Source organism: Berghia stephanieae, chromosome 6 (assembly GCF_034508935.2).
Source record: "Berghia stephanieae isolate SIO BIC M18660-M18661 chromosome 6, UCSD_Bste_1.3, whole genome shotgun sequence".
NCBI lineage: Eukaryota > Metazoa > Mollusca > Gastropoda > Nudibranchia > Aeolidiidae > Berghia > Berghia stephanieae.
Genome location: NC_088365.1, coordinates 2,037,532 through 2,057,625, shown reverse-complemented (window position 1 = coordinate 2,057,625; position 20,094 = coordinate 2,037,532). Strand labels below are relative to the sequence as shown.

The following is a 20,094-nucleotide window of genomic DNA, read 5'->3' as shown; positions in this document are numbered from 1 at the left end:
ATGCCATATTGCAAAAGTGGTAGAAATATTACTTTTGATAATTTTATCACGGACAAAGAGCTTTTGTTATGGCTCAGAAAGCAAGGATTGACAGGAGTTGGGACAGTTGTAGAGTCAAACGTTTTCTTCCTGAGAAATTTAAACATGGCAAGGATTGAAAAAATCAGAATCAAGTTTTGCTTTCACCTCTGAATTTGTCTTTAGTCAGACATAAATCAAACCACAAGAAATATTTTTTGTTGTTACCCTATTAAATTTTGATTTGAAACTCATTTCTTCCAGTTGGTTAGGAGAAGAAATAAAAATTTAATTCATGTTTCATGTTTTTTTTTTTAAAGTTAACTGATATGCGTGTATACATATCAAAAATTAAAATAAAATAAAAGTTGCCACAGTGTTATATTTCACTGTTCCAAAGATAAAATTTAATTTCAATAAAATTCACTTGGTTTTTAAAAATAAAACTCATTATGGTCTCAGTTTTACTTATTGTGTTATTGTTTTTCTATTTCATGTGTGTTTTGTATACACATGTATATAATACTATCAAAATAGGTTAACGAAATCCTTGTCTGTTTATTGCTTTTTTTATATACGTATTTGATTTAGTTGCTCATGTTTTCTCTATACATAGGATGGGGTGTAAAACCACCCCCTTGGATTAGAATAGGTGTAGTCTTATATTTTCTATTAGACAGGATGGGGTGTAAAACCACCCATAGGATTGAAATAGGAATGTTCCATTTTTTTCTCTTTATTTCATGGGGTGGTTTTACACCCCATCGGATATGAATAGGGTATCTGACATTTTATACCTATATAACTCAAAAATATTATACTGATATAAATGATACTTTGTGGTCACAATTGTCATATAACAATTAGCGATTACATAAAATTTCAACTTTCTAGCTCAAAAAATAAAAAAGTTATTGGTGAAAAACATAGGGCTGGGGTGTAAAACCACCCCATGGAGTGGAATAGGGTTAAATAATATAGTACTTTGTAAACTTGTGAGAACCTTTGCGTATGCTTAGATATGATTTTTTATGTGGTGTAAAAACAAAACAAAATAAAAGAAAGGAAAACTCAAAATGAAAAGAAAAATAGAAACAAAACGCTGTTGTAATAATTCATTTTAATTGCAGCATCAAATCATTTACAAATTACATAATTGGGTATCGTTAGGTACAATAGAACACATTTTTTTAAAAATGTTTAATTAAAAAACTAGAGCTTGTATATAGTGCAATATCCACTAAATGTGCTCAAAGAGTTTTATAAAGGGTCTCTGACCAACAGCAACACGTAACATGTAGAATGAGACATGACACCTGTTAGGCATTATAACAATTTTTCCGACAGAGACAACGCTGTTGACTACCACTACCAGGTACTCATTTTACACCAGAGTACAGTGAGAGACCAGGACAAAACCAAGTATTCTCAATCCAAGACCTAGACAGAAAGCAACTAGGAAAAGGAAATATAGTGGGATAGAAGACACCGCAACAGTGACCTCCATGGAAGGTCAAAAGACCCACTTAGTCGCCCATTGGTATTTTATAAGGAAAAGAAATCAAACCATGACGTAACTATAGTACTCTAGTCGGCCATGAATCAAACCAATAAAATTGAAGACGTTTAAAACCTGCTAGTGCCACCCAGATTAAAAAAAAAAAGAGTTAAACAATCTCTTTCAACATAATGAAATCAGCAGGGAAAAGCAAAACTTTTAAAACACTCAGTGCATTGTTCTATGAGACAAAGAAGACAAGTATTTTCCTCTTTAACTTTCTCCTTACCGGCCATTTTCCGGATTGTCCCCAAAACTTCACACCCAACCTATACAAAAATAGATTTATTTCACTCAAACACAAAAGCTGTTTCTAGTTCTTGCTATACATCTTTCTTTCTGCTAAACGTGCTCTTCAACACAGTGTTAATATACTTTAACTATAGCAAACATTTTGGTTCAAATATTATGATGTATAAAGAAATCAGAATGAGAAAAATGTTGGCTGCATCGTAACTAATGTGACGATTTTCCTATGGGTGGTAAGGACGGGGTTAACTTTAAGTCACTAAATAATAACATAATTTTTTTAAAGCGATTTTTATTCCTGACTGATGGGACTTAGCAGGTATTGAAAGTCACCCACTCAAAAAAATAATATTGACAGACATATCCTAGGTAGGGCTGTTAACCTGAACACAAGAAAAAGTGTAAAAGTGCTTGTCAAACAGAGTAAGATTTGGGAGAAAAAGTGTAAAATCTGAAAATCTGACCCTTCAGTCATCTCACTCTGTGCCGTTGAGTAACAATGGATATAAACAATTCTTAAAATCAATTTTGTGTGAGTGAAAAATTCCAGGAACTTCAGGAAAACGTAAAAATAAAATCATGAAGCAATGAAAATAAACCCTTAAATCTATCAACAAATTAATTGATAAGATATAATATATTGCAAGAAGCATGAAGAATGCAAATAAACCAATTGAGAAACAGGACTACAAAAACTATACAATAACATTTTCAGATTTGATCTGAGAGAAAAACCCTATATTTTAACAAAGGTGAAAAAAAGCATATAAATTTGCTTTTTTTTTTTTTTGGCAAAGAGTTCACAGCCCTGCCTTGGTAGTCACAGACGTAAAGACAAAAAGTATTTTCTCTGTCTATATGTCCTTACACATGTGAATAGAAAAAATGATAATTAATAATAATAATAATAAAATGGAATAGAAACTTCAATTAAAATTACGAAGACTGAAGGATAGGACGTTTTCTAATGCAAATGTTTCTGCTTGGAGATCCAAGAAAAAAAATAACAGTAATAAAATGGAATAGAAGCTTCAGTATAATTTACAAAGACAGATGATGTGGATGTTTTGGGTTTCTCCTTTGTCAACAAAATTATACGATGAATGACAAACTAAAGACAAATGTGAGATGAAGAATGGCATTGTTAGGGCTTAACAACACAATCTTCTCTAGTGTCTCATTCATCGTATTTTGTTAACAAAAGGGAAACCCAAACCAAAACGTCTACATCTGGATCATCTGTCTTTGTAAATTAGATTGAAGCCTCTGTTCTATTTTATCACTGTTATTTATTTATTCTATCTTGCAACATTTGCATTAAAAATAATAATAGACAAATAAACGAACAAAAACATTTTTAAAAAAATATGTACCTTCACGGATCTGGTATAATGTCCGAATGTCACATGCCAAAAACTGAATTTTAAGTTAAAATGACCAACATTGTAACATTTTGGGTTTATGTAACGCTTATGAAACTATATCTATTCTACTCAATACAAAAACATAAACTTGCCTACCCAAATTTTATCAAATACAGTGGAACCTCGACATAACAGTGATGGTGGGACCAGCCTAAAATTCGTTATAACAGAGTCCTGTTATTTCAAGGGGAAAGAACCCAAATGGCCTAAATTACCATTTTAAAAAGTATAATGTAGAGTAGTAAGTAGCCTATACATGCAAACACACACATTCACACACACACACACACACACACACACACACACACAAACTCACGGAGCATTCATGAAATAGGCCTAACCTAGCTCTCGGTTGCCTTTAGCTGTAGGCTTTGCTTAGCGTAATATAGGCTATTACATTGTATTTGGATGACACACCACCAAACGTGTTCGGACAAATATAGTTGGTTGTTTATAAACAATAATGTGAATGAAATCAGCCTCTTTCTGATCATTGTTAATATTTTTATACCACCGAATGGGTGACTAGTAAGTTATCACACAAATTTCTCTATCATATTATAAACGTTTAAGTTTACACATAGTTTTCTGTGTTGGTTCTATTGATCAAGCAGTAGAACAGTAGGTATTTTACTTAGACATAACAGTAAAACCTGTTGTAATTTGTTGTGTTTACCAATCCCTGCCATTGTTTACATTATGACGACTGTCAGAGAGGCGTGGTCATCTAAGTGTCAATTATTATTAAGCTCTTGAAAGTCCTGCTATAGCTGGTAAATCTTACTAAAGACAAAGAGGGAGAGAAAAAAAACAGGGATTTTAAAGACCCCTGTTATAACGAAGAACCTGTTTTATCCTGACCTGTTATACTGAGGTCCCACTGTAACAGGATTGTGGTTTGTCTACGTTGGTCACAATGGTAGGGGAGTGGCTGAGATTTGATATAAGCTTTTAAAAAAAATGTCACCGTTAATGGCAAATGACAGTTGGAGTCAGCAGAAGCCCTTTATCTATTTTAACTCAAATTCTATAAGTTAAGCTTAAAATCCAGTTTTAAGCATCAGATTATCCCAAATCTGATGCCGTTTTAAGACAACTATCTCAAAGAAACAAATAAATAAATACAATGCAAAACAAAGTAAACTATTTGATGCGAGTCGAAAACAAGAAAAAGAGAAGAAACACAAACTAGCAACTATGTATGCAACAAAAGATGCTGTCCTCTTTTCACATGGGAGGGGGTGGAGGTGGTGGTGGTGGTGGTGGTGGTGGAGGAGGCGGCGGCGGTGGTGGTGGTGGTGGGACTCCATCTGGAGGTGGTGGCGGTGGTGCTGATGTTGGTGCTGGTGATGAAGAAGATGCTGTCTGAGCATCTGGTGTATTGGTTCCTGTTTCAATAGAAAATGACACAATAGAAAAAAAAAACATGGTAAGTTAAACTAGGTCTAAAAGATGAATATTTTTTATTTAAAATACAAAAACAAAATAAAATCAGTAAGACCAGTTAATAATTCAAGGCCTAAAGTTTGGAATTCCCTCCCGAAAACTGTAAAAGATGCACAAAACATCAACATTTTTAACTTTAGAATTTTAATTCAGAAAAGTGAGTGGAGAAGGCACTTGTTGATAATAACAAGAAATGAAGTGAGTAGGAAAGTAAGTTGGTTGTTTGTTTTGAGAATATTGGCTGTTAAGCTTAAATGCTGGCCACCTAACTTTGTGGTGTGTGTGTGTTGAACCCGTGACCTAAAGAAGTTGGATAGAGCGGCTCAAGATAGACATAGAGTTTGAAACCACTTTTTTTGGATTGGCAGATAGCTCAGACAGTTGAGTCACACTCTCCCTGGTAGAGTTGTCATACCAGTAAAGTCGCGGTTTCGAGCCCCAATCGCCACCGCAAAATTTTTATTCTCTATTGTCTTCTGGCACTTTCCTACTCACTTCATTTCTTGTTATTATCCATCACTATCTTATGAAAAATATTTTGCATTGTATCATCTTGGTTTTATTTCTTTGTGTCCACTTATAGTGTGGATATTATTAGAATATCATTGTAATGGTATTATTCCTAATATGAGGCACATCGAGCATGAAATCAACACGGTAATGTGCTATAGAAATCCTGCACCGGGTGTTTCAGATAAAATGTTCCCTGTTTGACAGTATAGTGTATCTATTCTATTTAAGTCACATTGTTGCAATGTTTACAGTCATTTACTGCAATTCTAATTTTTTATCATTTTAAATTTCAAGTAATTTCAATAATTATAAATGTTATTTAAGCATGATCAAGTGATTAATAAGCATATTTTAATATCATAAAAAGTATATTGAAGGCGTATGACTCTAACAATGGTGAGTTAATTATTACGTTCCCAGAATCTAAAAGATCGACCAACGACGAAAAAAAAAATCAGGATCTGTTCGCTGACATCATCACAAGATGTTAATGTACACGTAACGTGTAGACACTCAAATGATATGCAAAATCGGTAACGCCGATCTAAGTACCGTGCTAAAGATAGCGTGTGTTGCTCGTCAATGAAACGTGTAATTCTTATCTCTATTCTGAACAAACACTCGATTCACGCGTTCTTTTGTTTACAAGTCATCGTCATGGACATGAGGACAATCTGAATTGATTGTTATGAAATGAGATTCTGCACACATCACTTCAATGAGTAGGCATGATTGATCTAAAATTCACATTCGCAAGACTCGACATCCAATCGATAACTCACCAATGTACATGCGAGAGAGGTCACTTTGAGAAAACATTTTTTTAAAAAACAGAGCGGCTTCTACGAGAACTTATCACTTATCGTGTGTGTTAAAATTATATGACTATTCCAGACAATTAACGGAATTGCAGCTAGTATCTGTTGGTCACAAAGTTAAGGGAGAGGTTGGGTTTTAGTAAAAAGCTAAAAAAAAAAAATGTCCACACATGGCACTGATTAGAGTCAGACGTCCTTAATGTGCTTAGTAAAAAGAAAAAAGTTAAAAATGGGAAACACACACCAATAACATGCAATTCAAAAATGTATATATACTACTAATATATATATATATATATATATATATATATATATATATATATATATATATATATATATATATATATATATATATATTATATATCAAGGATTACTATACTGGATCACAAACTTGTAAAAACGAATTTCAACATAAATGTGTACAGACAACGAAGACAGAAAGGTAAAACGGCAGTCAAAATAAACACGGCAAAAATAGTAAATGAGCGAGAATGTCGCATTCATTACCAATATGAACTTAACTCAAGTCTATGGAAAATAAAGCAAAACAGCAATCCAAACAATGAATGGAAAGAGACGCAAGTGGCAATGAAATATGGGGGGAAGAAAGTGCAGGCTCTATTAATACAACTAAGAACAAACCAAATCGAACGCCTAACATCGCTATTAACGATCTATCGCGGCAACAAAAAGAATTTAGGATCAGGATACAAAACACGAAAGACTCGGAAGAAATAATAAACCTGAAAACGGAACGAAACAAAATACTGGATTCAATTCGATCACTTACAATAAAACACAGGAACGAGGAATTAGACAAAAAAGTGGAAGACATAGAAAAGTCCAAAAATAACGCATCGTCTATGTTCAAAGCGACAAAATCTCTGAACCGAAAACCATTCGAGAACCCAAAACTACAGGATAAATTTGGCAAACAGACAACAAATCCCAACGATATCCTTGACATTGTAACTGACCACTTCCAGCAGAAATTTCACAAACAAGTCTCACAAATATCGCCCTTCTCAGGAAACCCTAGAGACCTAAACAACCGCATCACAACAACTGAAGTTAGAAATAGCATAAAGCGCCTAAACAATAACAGATCCCCAGGCAAAGATGAAATTCCCGCTGAATTGCTGAAATGCGGTACCCTCTCCCTGGATCTGAGCATTGCAAACATAATGAACAAAACACTCTCAACACACAAAGACTGGGACATAAACAGCGGTGTCCTAATTACAATACAAAAACCAGGAAAAACGAAAGGACCCGTAAACAACCTGCGCCCAATAACATTACTGAATACCATAAGAAAAACACTGTCAACTATTGTCCTCAACAGAATTAGACCGAAAATAGAAAAATATCTATCACATAGCCAAAGCGGGTTTCGCCAAGACCGAAGCACATCGGACGTTGTATGGACACATAAATGGTTGGCAGCAAAGGCACTCAAAGAAAACATATCCATAACAATAACCGGAATCGATATGTCCGCAGCCTTTGATACGATCGACAGAGGAAAACTTTTGGAGATATTAACAGACATAGTAGACGAAGACGAGCTCCGAATAATCCGATTTCTCCTCAGCAACACAAAGATACAACCAAGGATATACGGGGCCACAAAACAGACGCAGTTCGAAAGTAACATCGGGACCCCCCAAGGAGATAGTCTGAGCCCGATTCTGTTCACAATATACTTAGAACACGCTCTGAAAGAAGTTCGAAAAGTCATTCCAAAACCAACGACTCATATTGAGAATGCAATCCCAAGAGAAATCGCCTATGCAGATGATGTAGATTTTATTGGATCAACACCAGCAAATATAGACATCATACAAAATACCCTCATGAAATATAACCTCCAAGTCAATGCCAATAAAACCGAATTTACAACAATATCGAGGAACAAAGAGGAATGGAAAAGAACAAAGAAAGTCGGCTCACTAATTGGAGACACCGAGGATGTACAAAGAAGAAAACAGCTATCAAACGCCGCACTCAGTAAACTCACCAATGTATGGATTAGAGGTGACAAAATAAAGAGAAAAACCAAACTGAAACTGTACCGTGCTCTTGTAAAACCGGTACTTCTGTATAACTGCGGCACTTGGGCGTTGACAAAATCCGAAGAAGAACATCTGGATGCCTTCCATCGCACACAGCTAAGAAGGGTACTGGACATCAAATACCCAAAAAAGATCTCAAATGAATCACTCTATAAGATCACAAAAGAAAGACCAATCTCCCTTGACATTTTACAACAGCGATGGCAACTTTTCGGTCACATACTACGCAGGGACAAAAACATACCAGCTAACCAAGCCATGTCGGGATATTTCCAAAAACACGGGAACCTTTTCAGAGGAAGACCGATCACAACACTCCCTGTGATCCTAAACAAAAACCTCACAACACTTGGACAAAGCATTAGTCTCATAACGGCAGGGGACCTTGAAAATCTGAGAACCCTAGCAGAGGACGGCAATATTGGAGACACCTCACACAGGAAATACTGGAAACGGCCAAGGCGACCCGATCTTTCGGTCGAGACGCGAAAGGCATCTAAGTCAAAGTCAAGTAAGTCATATATATATATATATATATATATATATATATATATATATATATATATATATATATATATATATATATATATATATATATATATATATATCAGTGGTTCAACAATACTGTGTTTCATCTTGCCACAAAAGTCAAACAACATTAAGCATGGTCAGTGATCAAACGGGTGACAGTGTTTGTATAAAATTCAGGTCCCTGCGAGGTAATCTTGTGTAAAATACTTTAACCACTCCACTTGACTAAGGTGTGAATGACTGACTATAGGCAGTGACGGATACTGTAGGCGTGTTAGTGTTCGTACAAAAAGGACACCTAATTTGTACGATATGAAATGGAAATAAAAATCCATATCGACTTCTGGGGGAATAAATAAAACATTGTGAAGCATTATCAGTCAGCATGGCAAACCCATGGAAGTGCTCCATGCAAATGTTCAAATTTTTTATAAATTTGTAGAAGATTTTCAAGTCGCGAGCTAGTTGTTCGCAGACCATTAAGCAATGTGAATCTTTGGAAAAGAGAAATGAAATAGGAAACAAACACCATTAACAAAGATATTCCAAAAATACACATAATATATAATGTGTACAATAACTAATATAGTAATACTAATCAGCTAGTGGCTTAGAGATTGTAAAATTTAATGAACAAAAATGAATAATATAGCAGGTATGAAAAAGAACAAAACACCGAACACAGAATGCTTTGGGCTCAAAACCCTTCTTCAGCCAAAAACAAAAACACTAAAATAAAAACATTAATACATCACTTAAAATTATGACATCCATCTGGATTTCAAGTGATGCATCAATGTTATTTTTACAGTTTTTGTTAATAGCTAAAGAAGAATTTTGAACTCGAAACGTTCCGTGTTTGATATTTTTGTACTTTTTCAAAATCTGTTATATATTCATTTTTGTTCATTGCTTAGAACTGATGCACTATAATCATTATGAGAAAAAATAATACAAGCAAACAAAAAAACCCCAAAAAAGATACAAAATCTTCCATACAAGCAAGCGTAAATGAAAACAATTCCATGTGTGACCATTGTGACTAATTCTCTCAAAATGATCATAGTCGGAATTAATTTGATCTTAGATAGAACGGAATTTTAACCGTGTTATATAATTTGAGTAAAAATAAATGCTGCCACTGAGAAGACAAGAGTTTTGTTTCTTAAAATTAAAAGGAAATGACAAAAACTTATATTTCCCTATCCTCTAATCTCAATTTTCTTTCTTTTGTCACTCCTACTACTACTACTACTACTACTACTTCTACTACTACTATTATTATAACAATAACAATAATAATAATAATAATAATAATAATAATAATAATAATAATAATAATAATAATAATAATAATAATAATAATAATAATAATAATAATAATAATAATGTACAAAAAAAAATGCATTTCAGTTGGGTTTTTTTAATCCAAGCGTTTTAAAAGATTTTTTACCATTTCTTATATCCAATTATTATTATGAGGTTATGTGGTCTAGTGATATGATATTCTTCAGATCGGAAGGACATGGGTTCGATTCCTGCTCTGAGTAGCACACAGTTGAATTCTTGGAAAAGGCTCTTTACTCATATTCTCTCACCATACTCAGGTGTAAAATGAGTAACTGGCCGTTAACAGCGATGTCAATGCCCCCCCCCCCCAAAAAAAATTTGTAATATTGCCTAACCAGCGTCTTATCTTGACCTACATGTTAGGTGTTGCTGTTATCCAAGAACCCCTTGTAAAGCACTTTGAGCACATTAAGTAGATATTGCGCTATATAAAAGCTCAATATCAAAATATATACCAATAGAAATATTTATTAGTGAGAAGTTCGAACGCAATTCAACTACAGTGTTTGAATGTTAAAAAATAGTTTGAAAAAAAAATTGATTTGAAAAAAATTCGGTTCCGCTGGGTTAATCAATAAAGAGACACGAGTTTACATGCACATGCATACACATATGTGACCCACAGTCTTAAAATGGTCTGTATTATGTCAGGATGAACTAATCGTTGAAAATTGAATTTATAATCAGAAATAGTAATCTTTGGGTTAATTTCTCTTCAATATGGTGAAATTACACCATTGTAAACATGTCAAAGTTATTGTTTCTTATCATTATAACTCATTCAACCCAAACACCGACTACATCCGTTGTTTACCCGGGTTACTTTTACCCCATGTCTATTAACTACATTTTCTGAGACAAATTATAGGCATAGTATCAAAGCTAATTTTTTAATTTTTACATGTTAATGGTAATTGAATAAAAATATTTATGTACATGCTCATTTTTAATATATTTTATTCCAAATTTGAAAAGTAGCAAAAATCTCAAAGATTGAGTGAGTTAATTCCAAATTCCCTTTCCTGTGTTCAATTCATCTCGACATAATTAATACCGTTTTGATACGGTGGGTCCAATATCTATAATAATGAGACCTGCCACATTGATGGAGTCTTTCTTATGCCGTGGTGATAAAGAAAATTGAATTTACATTCAAAGTGATCAGAATAAGAAAATTTGATTAATCTTCTTTATATTGAAGAAACAAAACAATCTCCTCAATGAAAGCTTTTATTTCAACTTAAATTTTATAAGGCGTTGGAGGGGGGGGGGGGGTGTGTTTACAAGGCAGCCGAGTGATTAAGGCAATGCATTGTGACCTGACTGGGAGGTCCAGGATTTGAACCTTGTGTGCAGCGCTTTTATTTGTTTTGTTTTTTTTCCTTGACCAGGATTATTAGCCCCCAAAGTTGCTCACTTTAGGTAACGTGTGATTTCCAGTTGACATCTGCCGTTTGTTTGATGGAATATCTAGACTCCTTCATGGAAAGCTTAGGCAACAATATATCACGATTCCATGCCGAAAAAAGGGCGTAATTCTAATCAATTAAGTTTCATAATACAAACTTAAAATTGAATTTTAAGCTTTAGGCTGAATTTAAAACTTTGGGTTCACCCTGAAATAATACCATTGGGAGATGATAAGTCATAAATAAGTATTTTAGGTGTTACTTACCAATTTAGGGAGCTTTGAGAGAGAGGAGGAGGGAGGGAGGGGGGGAGGGGAGGATGAAAATCGAGCATTTTACATGGTGCGGTGGGCAATCCAAAATGAAAATGGCAGTGAACATGGCGAAAAATAATTTTTAAAAAATCATAAGACCAGCAAGTACCTGTTCTCCTTCATCCTTGTTGTTACATTTCTATGCTTCAACCTTACCTATGCTCTAATCCAGCTTGCTTCACAACATTTATTGCTACATTCTAGTTGTCAATCCATAGCCTAAACATTATATTTATATTATATATTATATTATATATATTATATTAATATATATATACAAGAATCAAATCGTTAAATATAATATATGAAAGCATGTAAAGGGTTATTTAGGCCACTGACTTTGAATACCTTGTTTATTTAAAATTAATCACGTTATATATATGAAACTGATTATCAAGAGGTATACGATGCATTATTTTGAATTTGTCTACAGACGTAGCATTTTTCATTTCATAACTTACTGTTCTAAAAGTTCTTACGCTCTGTTAATAAAAAAAACAATTCCCCTTATGCTAGTTTTGTATATCTGTCAATAAAGATTTTAAACCGGTCTTTACTTTAAAAAAGCTAAACATTCGTATAACAATGTTAACATTAAAACTTTGGGAAAAGAATGTCTTAGAATACTATATAAAGAATGATAAGTGTTATCTTAAAGTTATTGCCATCATCAAAATACAGTGGAATCTGCACAATGCAAACTTTTTAAAAGTCAATATCTGCTTAAAGTCAACACCTCTAGTTGATCCCAAATTTCCTGATCTTTAAGAGTGTTCCAATGATAATCGATAAAGTGCGGCTATGTGGTCTAGTGGTATGACACTCGCTTTCGGATCGGAAGGTCCTAGGTTCGAGCCTCGCTCGGCGCATAGTTGAGTCCTTGGAAAAGGCTCTTTACTCACATTCTCTCACCGTACTCGGGTGTAAAATGAGAACCTGGTCGTTGACAGCGTTGTCTCTGTCCGAAAAATTGTAATATCGCCTAACAGGCGTTATGTCCGGTCTTACATGTTGCGTGTTGCTGTTGGCCAGGGACCCCTTGTAAAGCGCTTTGAGCACGTTTAGTGGATATTGCGCTATATAAAAGCTCAATTTATTTATTATTTATTATTTAAAGTCAACGTTGCTTAAAGTCAACCGATATTTCTGGTCCGGTAGTGTTGGATTTTTCAGGATTCCACTGTAACCTTTCAACCTTTGCAACCAGATCATGTCCAAAAAAATTAACATTTAGGACAATCATAAATTGCCAACTACAGGGCAGAGTGTGAAAGTCTTTGCATAAATAACAGGCAAAAATGGAGCGGGGAAGGGAGGGGAAGGGGAGGAAAGGCAAATGAAGGCAGGAACATAGGGATCACAGATGCAAGTAAGAGATGATCATAAAAGTTACTCTTATATGAATATATATAAAGTACGGCTTGGTGGCCCAGTGGCATGAAGTTTCATATTGTCAAGCAATGTTATGCATGATCAGTGACCGGATGGGTGTCAGTAATCGTGGAAAATTCTGCTCCCAAAGTGTCCTTGGGTAAGGCATTTTACACACATTAACCCATTTGACTCAAGTGTGAATGAGTACCAGGATACAGGCAGTGACGGATATTGTTTCACAAATTTACTTTCACATATACTATATACAATTTGCAAAGAGTCATAAATTATAAATCGGCACCAATCTCTTCTATACAATTAAAAAAACAATTTATACATTTTATCCATTTCAAAATTCCGCTCCATTCTGCACATGTGCTTTGGTTACTAACCAAATGCTTCTATTTGTTGAAATCAACATCGTTTTTGCCAATAGACTTGTCAAATACTTTGCTGTATGCATCTGGCTTTCAAGTTTTGTAATAACGTTTTAACTGTTGTTATCATTGGCTGAAGAAGGGTATGGAGCCTGAAACTGTTCATGTTTAGTTCTTTTTTTTTTTTAAACTGTTATATTCATTATTGTACAAAACAATGAATCCCCTCTTCTCGTACCCACAACCAGATAGATGGTTATTGGGGGGACTTGCGGGATGCTATTCGTTGCCATTCGTCACGGTTATTGGCGGACTTGCCCAAAAAATTTTCATAAAATAGTAATTGGAGCCCCCAAAAATAGTAATTTAAGACAAAAAATAGTAATCAGTCCAAAAATAAAGAGAAAGTTGCTTTTCCATGTTCCGAGTTGAATATGCCCGACCACCTGGGCAAAAATGTCAATTTGTAGATTGGCAATTTTACAACCAATTAATTATTTTTCGTTTTTTTGGGTTTTGTTTTTTTCTTTTTCGCTTTAAAAAAACCCCAAAATTTTGTAATTAATGAAATTTCGTAATTGCGCAGGTAAAGTCGTAATCACATAATGGGGGTATCAATATCGTAAAATTAGGATAAAATCGTAATGCTTGGCAAGTCTGTATTGGCCTTCTCTATCAGCTCGTATAACATTAAACCTGTTCATTCCTTGCTGTTGTCCTGCCACATATTTTTTTTTTTTTGTGGGGCTATGTGGTCTAGTGGTATAACACTCGCTTTCGGATCAGAAGGTCCTGAGTGTGAGCCTCGCTCGGCGCATAGTTGAGTCCTTGGAAAAGGCTCTTTACTCACATTCTCTCACCGTGCTCAGGTGTAAAATGAGTACCTGGTCATTAACAGCGTTGTCACTGTTGGAGAAAAATTGTAATCAACTAACATGCGTCATGTCTTGTTCTACATGTTACATGTTGCTGTTGGTCAGGGACCCCTTGTAAAGTGCTTTGAGCACATTAAGTGGATGTCGCGCTATATAAAAGCTCACAGCTCAAGAATAAAACTTTAAATGAATATTCAAATGTGTGATCACATTTGTCTTTCGTGATTTATTCACCGTTTATTTTAGTTTTATTGGCAAAAGGGAAAACCAAAAACATCTTCATCATTTATCTTTATTAATTAAACTGAAGGTTCTTTTCTACTTTTTCCATTGATTTTCACTTTTCGATCTTCAACCAGAACACTAAAGACTTGCTATTTACAGGTCCGTCAATCAAGCATAATATAATAATTTGCTTAACCCTGTTGTTGTCATTGCTAGTAAAACTCTTACTTTGAGTTGAGAAACAATTTCCAAGGCAACTAATTGTTAGTTTAAAGCATTGTAAATAAGTGCAATATTATTGAGGAACAAGGGGGATATTATCACATGGGAAAATACTTTCAAGAAAAAGGGGGAAAGTAAAGGCAAATAATCAAAATTCAGGAAATAAATATATTTAATCAACTACATAATATATTTTTAAAAGGTCATATAATTAAAATTTCTCAGATTATTTGGCTTTTATAAACCATTCACTGCTAGGTGCACATATTTGCAGGTCTGATAACCAAAAGAAATTATGGGCCTGCTTTGACATTGTTATAATGGACAATATTTTGTGTTGTTTGAAAATATTTCAATTACAACAACGAGACCATAACAATTTGGGTTATCAGACCTGTAAATAAGTAAACGTCGATGATTCAGTGAGATTAATCGACTGGTAAAATTAACAATTTTGATATACATGATATATATGACCCAACACGTCAAACTGGTATTATGTCAGAATGATCCAAGTGAGAAATAATGATTTTTTTGTCAAAACGATCAGAATAAGAAAATTTAAGATTTTTTTAATTTGGAAGAAATAAATTTCACTCTCATCTCATCAAGGAGGACACAAAGTTTTACATTGACAATTTACATTTGACAAGTTTCAATAACTATCAGATCAAGGAGAAAAAAGTATTGACACAATTCCTAATAATGAAAGGTTTTATATATTATTGTATGTGCTAAAATCATGATTTAGTAATTATTTCTAGAAGATTTATAAAAAAAACATACACAATTTATAACATAATGTATATTTTATATATCATTAAAGTGACCGAATGTCCTTTACAATAGCATTTGAAAGTCAGCGACGATAATACCATTTTGAAATGATGTGTCATATACGTCACTATCCTATGGTTGTGAAATTAATGAAGGTAATCTCAAACTAAACTATTCACAATTTATTGAAAGTTTACGCAAAAATGAACCCCCCATTTTCCATTCAACTACACACCTGCTGCACTTCCACTAGCTGTGTTCGAATCTGTTTGGTTATTGCTCTCTGAAAGAAAGAAAGAAAAAAAAAAAAAAACGGTTGTAGATTTTCTAAAATTTTCTTTCAATATCCTCCACTGGTTAAATGACATTATGATGCGAGTTCACTCATTAACTTGTAAATTTCATCTACTTAATTTTTGTTAAAAAATTATAGTCATCTGCTTTAACAAAGCAAGCGACAGCTATATAGACCATATTATCTCATGTATATTAAATACATTCTTCAGCTGCCTTTTTTTTTTTTCCATTTCCATCACATTTACATTCTTTTTTTTCTTTTTTTTTAAAGCATTATTAGGCTATTTTATCTTTACTTTAAACTTAATTTAATGTGATTTTTTTTTTTTTCACTTTTGGTTTTTGGGTTTTGTCTTGTTTTTAGGAGGATTTTGGGTTTGTTTGTTTGTGGGTTTTTGTTTGTTTTCTGTTGGGTTTTTTATTTTTGGGGGGGGGGGGGGGGGGGTGTTGGGTTTACTTTTTTTTTTTCTTTTTTTCTACTTAAAAGACACAAATTTTATCATTTTCATTGCAACACTTTCAATGAGTTTGAAAATAGAATACAATTTGTGATTTAAAACAGTGTGCAACAGATTGGAATAGAATAATAGAATAACTCACCCTTCTCTTTATTCTCTGAGTTCTCTTTCTCCTCTGCTGCTGTTAAATCAGCCCTGAAGAATATCCTGGCACTGCTCAGGGAGTAAAATAGCAACTCGTACTCCTACGAAATAAAGAAAAATCGTTATCTTAACTCAATCAATCCTTGAGATAATATTTGCTACTTTTCAAAATGGGTTAAAATGTATTAAAAATGAGCATGTGCATAGATAGTTTTATTCAACTACCATTGACATGCAAAAACTAAAATCATTAACTTTGATACTACGCCTATAATTTGTCTCAGAAAAATGTAATAAATAGGCATGGAGTAAAAGTAACGCGGGTAAACTACGGATATAGTCGGTGTTAGGGTTGAGTGAGTTAATGAAGATAAAGATCTGAAAAAGGTGTGTACGAAATGGTGCCAGACAAAGAAGAAAGACAAATTACAAGAAAAAAAAAACATTCCAAAAATAATCAGGTTGCCTGGACTGGGGGAGGCTGATTTTTGGGGATTTGTTTGGTTGTTTTTTTCTTGTACTTTTCTTTCTCCTTTGTCTGGCACACCTTTTTCAGAATTTTATTTTATTCCGTTATCTGCTCCACAATTTATCTTAATGAAGGCAATGAGTAATTCGTAAACTTCAGCTTATGACGTAATTTAGAGAAGGGTTCGTTTCTGGGGTCATATTTTTTGTTTTTGTTTTTGAATTTTTTAAAATCATTTTTTTCCTTCTTTCTTCTTCTTTTTTTTTTTTTTAATTTTTTTTTTTTCTTTCGACAATATGGCAGATCCCCTCTCGATTCCCAGATCATCTTAATGAAAATATTTTAAAAGATGATAAAAATTGATTAATTAACATTCCTGACATCTCCCAACACTCATGTGACCCATCAACCTATCTGGTGTTACTACTGAGTGGACTTGATAAAAAAAAAAATTTAATCCCAGATTAACAAATAGAAAATAAATTGAAGTCTTTTAAAGTAAAAAGAAAAATTTATTTTAATTAAATTTTTAAAAAACAAAAACAAAAAAATCCTCGATGTAGGAATCTTTATTTTTACTCAAACTTTATCCCTTAATGGTTTACTGCCATACTCTGGACAGACACGTATTTCAAAAATTGGCCAGAAATGACTCTTGGTACAGCAATGAACTGGTGAAATTCAATATCGAATTTTAAATATGAGGTTCATCCGACTTAAAACTATTTTGAAATGATAGGTCACGTATCAATATATCAGTACTTACCATCAAGTATTGGTCAGACGTTTGAGCGTGAGTGACACTGTCTGTTGGAGTTTTTCATCTGATCTTCCTGATCCAGGTTTGGTGACCTGCTCCTGTGATGTAACAATAACATGGAAACACAAATTATGGAAAAACATGGAACAGTCTGAAATTTAAAACTAAAAATGCTTAAGATATTTAAGAATTTAAAAAGGCTAGGGCTATTAGTCTGTACTGACCAATGGGTGCCAGTGCCTGTTCGTCAGTACTGACCAACATGCGCTGCCACCTATTGATCAGAACTGACTAACAGGTCAGGAACTCATTTTACACCTGATTACTAGCCATTTAAAAATTGAGCTTTATATAGCGCAACATCCACTAAATGTGCTCAAAGCGTTTTACAAGGGGTCCCTGGTCAACAGCAACATTTAACATGTAGGACGGGACATGCTGCCAGTTAGGCGATATTACAATTTTTCGGACAAAGACACCGCTGTTAACGGCCAGGTACTCATTTTACCCCTGAGTACGGTGAGAGAATGTGAGTAAAGAGAATTTTCCAAGGACTCAACTATGCTTCGAGCGAGGCTCAAACCCAGGACCTTCCGGTCCGAAAGCGAGTGTCTTACCACAAAACAACATAGCCGCACACTAAAATAAAACAAAAATTCAACTTTTCTCGTCATTTTATCTTCTGACACAAGGCTTAAACGGAAATGAAACCCGTTTTGAGATGACAGGTCACATATGATATGTAATGATCTGTTGAAATTGTGGTGTCATAGAGTATCATAAATTACCTTGTCCTTGATGAACTTGTCTTTGACAGCCTGGAACCAATGGAGGGAATCAAACTCATGATACTGGTCCAACAGTTTGAGGATGTAGGCCACGCCTAGAATCATTAAAAGCAGGGGTGGGGGGGGGGGAATAATAATAAAAAAAAAACATGAGCTATTATAAAGGGCAACATCCTCTTATCGTGTTCAAAGTGATTTACAAGAGGTCCCAATCAAAAAGCAACAGTCAGCATGTAGGGTGAGACATGATACATGTAAGGCAATGTTACAATAGGTTTTTTTGTTGTTTTTTTTTTGGGGGGGGGAAGGGGGAATGACAAGCTAGTCCCATTCTCGTAATCGTTTTACACCTGAGTACATTAAAAGAATATGAGTACAGAATTATATCCAAGGACTCGTTTTTACACCACCCAGAACGAGACTCAAACCAGGGACATACTGGTACGAAGTTGAGTGTCGTACCACATGACCACAAACCAGGATAACCAGGATATATGAACATATCCTTTCTTTTTAAGCTGTACAATAAGACATTACACTAAAAATCATATCTTCAAAAAAATAATGATATTTTTTTCTTTGGATAAATAAGAGTATCAAAAATATAACAAGATGATCCAACCATTGGCTGCAGTGACCAAAAAAAAAAGTTTTTTTTAACTTCTCTTGTGGTAAAAATTATTCTAATTGTTAAGTTGCGAAGAAGAAGAAGAAGAAGAAGAAGAAGAAGAAGAAGAAGAAGAAGAAGAAGAAGAAGAAGAAGAAGAAGAAGAAGAAGAAGAAGAAGAAGAAGAAGAAGAAGAAGAAGAAGAAGAAGAAGAAGAAGAAAGAAGAGAAGAGAAGAAAGAAGAAGAAGAAAGAAGAAAGAAGAAAGAAGAAGAAGAAAGAAGAAGAAAAGAAGAAGAAGAAAGAAGAAAAGAAGAAAGAAGAAGAAGAAGAAAGAAGAAGAAGAAGAAAGAAGAAGAAGAAGAAAGAAGAAGAAGAAAGAAGAAGAAGAAAGAAGAAGAGAAGAAGAAGAAGAAGAAGAGAAGAAGAAGAAGAAAAGAAGAAGAAGAAGAAGAAGAAGAAGAAGAAGAAAAGAAGAAGAAGAAGAAGAAGAAAGAAGAAGAAGAAAAGAAAGAAGAAGAAGAAGAAGAAGAAGAAGAAGAGAAGAAGAAAAGAAGAAGAAGAAAGAACAAGAAGAAAAGAAGAAGAAGAAGAACAAGAAGAAGCAAGAAGAAGAAGAAGAAGAAGAGAAAGAAGAGATGACAGAAAACAAATAACATAGAAAGAATGAAAAGAAGACAGACTAGATGATCTGAGAGAGAAATGTCACAAGTGAGGTAAATGAAGGGAAAATCAATTCAAATTATTAATGAACAGACCACCTGGTGGAAAGGGGTTTTTTTTTAACCCCCCCCCCCCCCCCCCCCCCCCCCCCCCCCCCCCCCCCCCCCCCCCCCCCCCCCCCCCCCCTCCCTATTTTTTTTATTTTAAAATTTATTTACCAACCCTATGACGCTCAAGTTCTAGATTCCATTTTCGCCAAAGCCAGGTTCCTCTTTTTTCTGACACTATCATTAAAAAATCAAGTTAAATTTTCTGACACCATGTTAGAGTTATTCCCTATTAAGCTCTCAGTGT

At 34.2% G+C, this 20,094-nt stretch overlaps 2 protein-coding genes across 2 annotated transcripts in view; both read right to left on the bottom strand.

Annotated features, from left to right (window-relative positions):
• LOC144975957 (WASH complex subunit 4-like) overlaps positions 1-20,094 on the bottom strand; it is a 104,756-nt gene that overhangs the window by 41,022 nt on the left and 43,640 nt on the right.
• LOC144975956 (uncharacterized) lies at positions 2,597-18,567 on the bottom strand. Its single transcript, XM_078920193.1, has 5 exons — positions 18,472-18,567; positions 17,690-17,781; positions 16,453-16,555; positions 15,791-15,838; positions 2,597-4,637 (listed from the first exon to the last, which is right to left on the bottom strand). The coding sequence occupies exons 2-5, from the start codon at positions 17,690-17,692 to the stop codon at positions 4,477-4,479; spliced, it is 315 nt and encodes a 104-aa protein (XP_078776319.1). The 5' UTR covers positions 17,693-17,781; positions 18,472-18,567; the 3' UTR covers positions 2,597-4,476.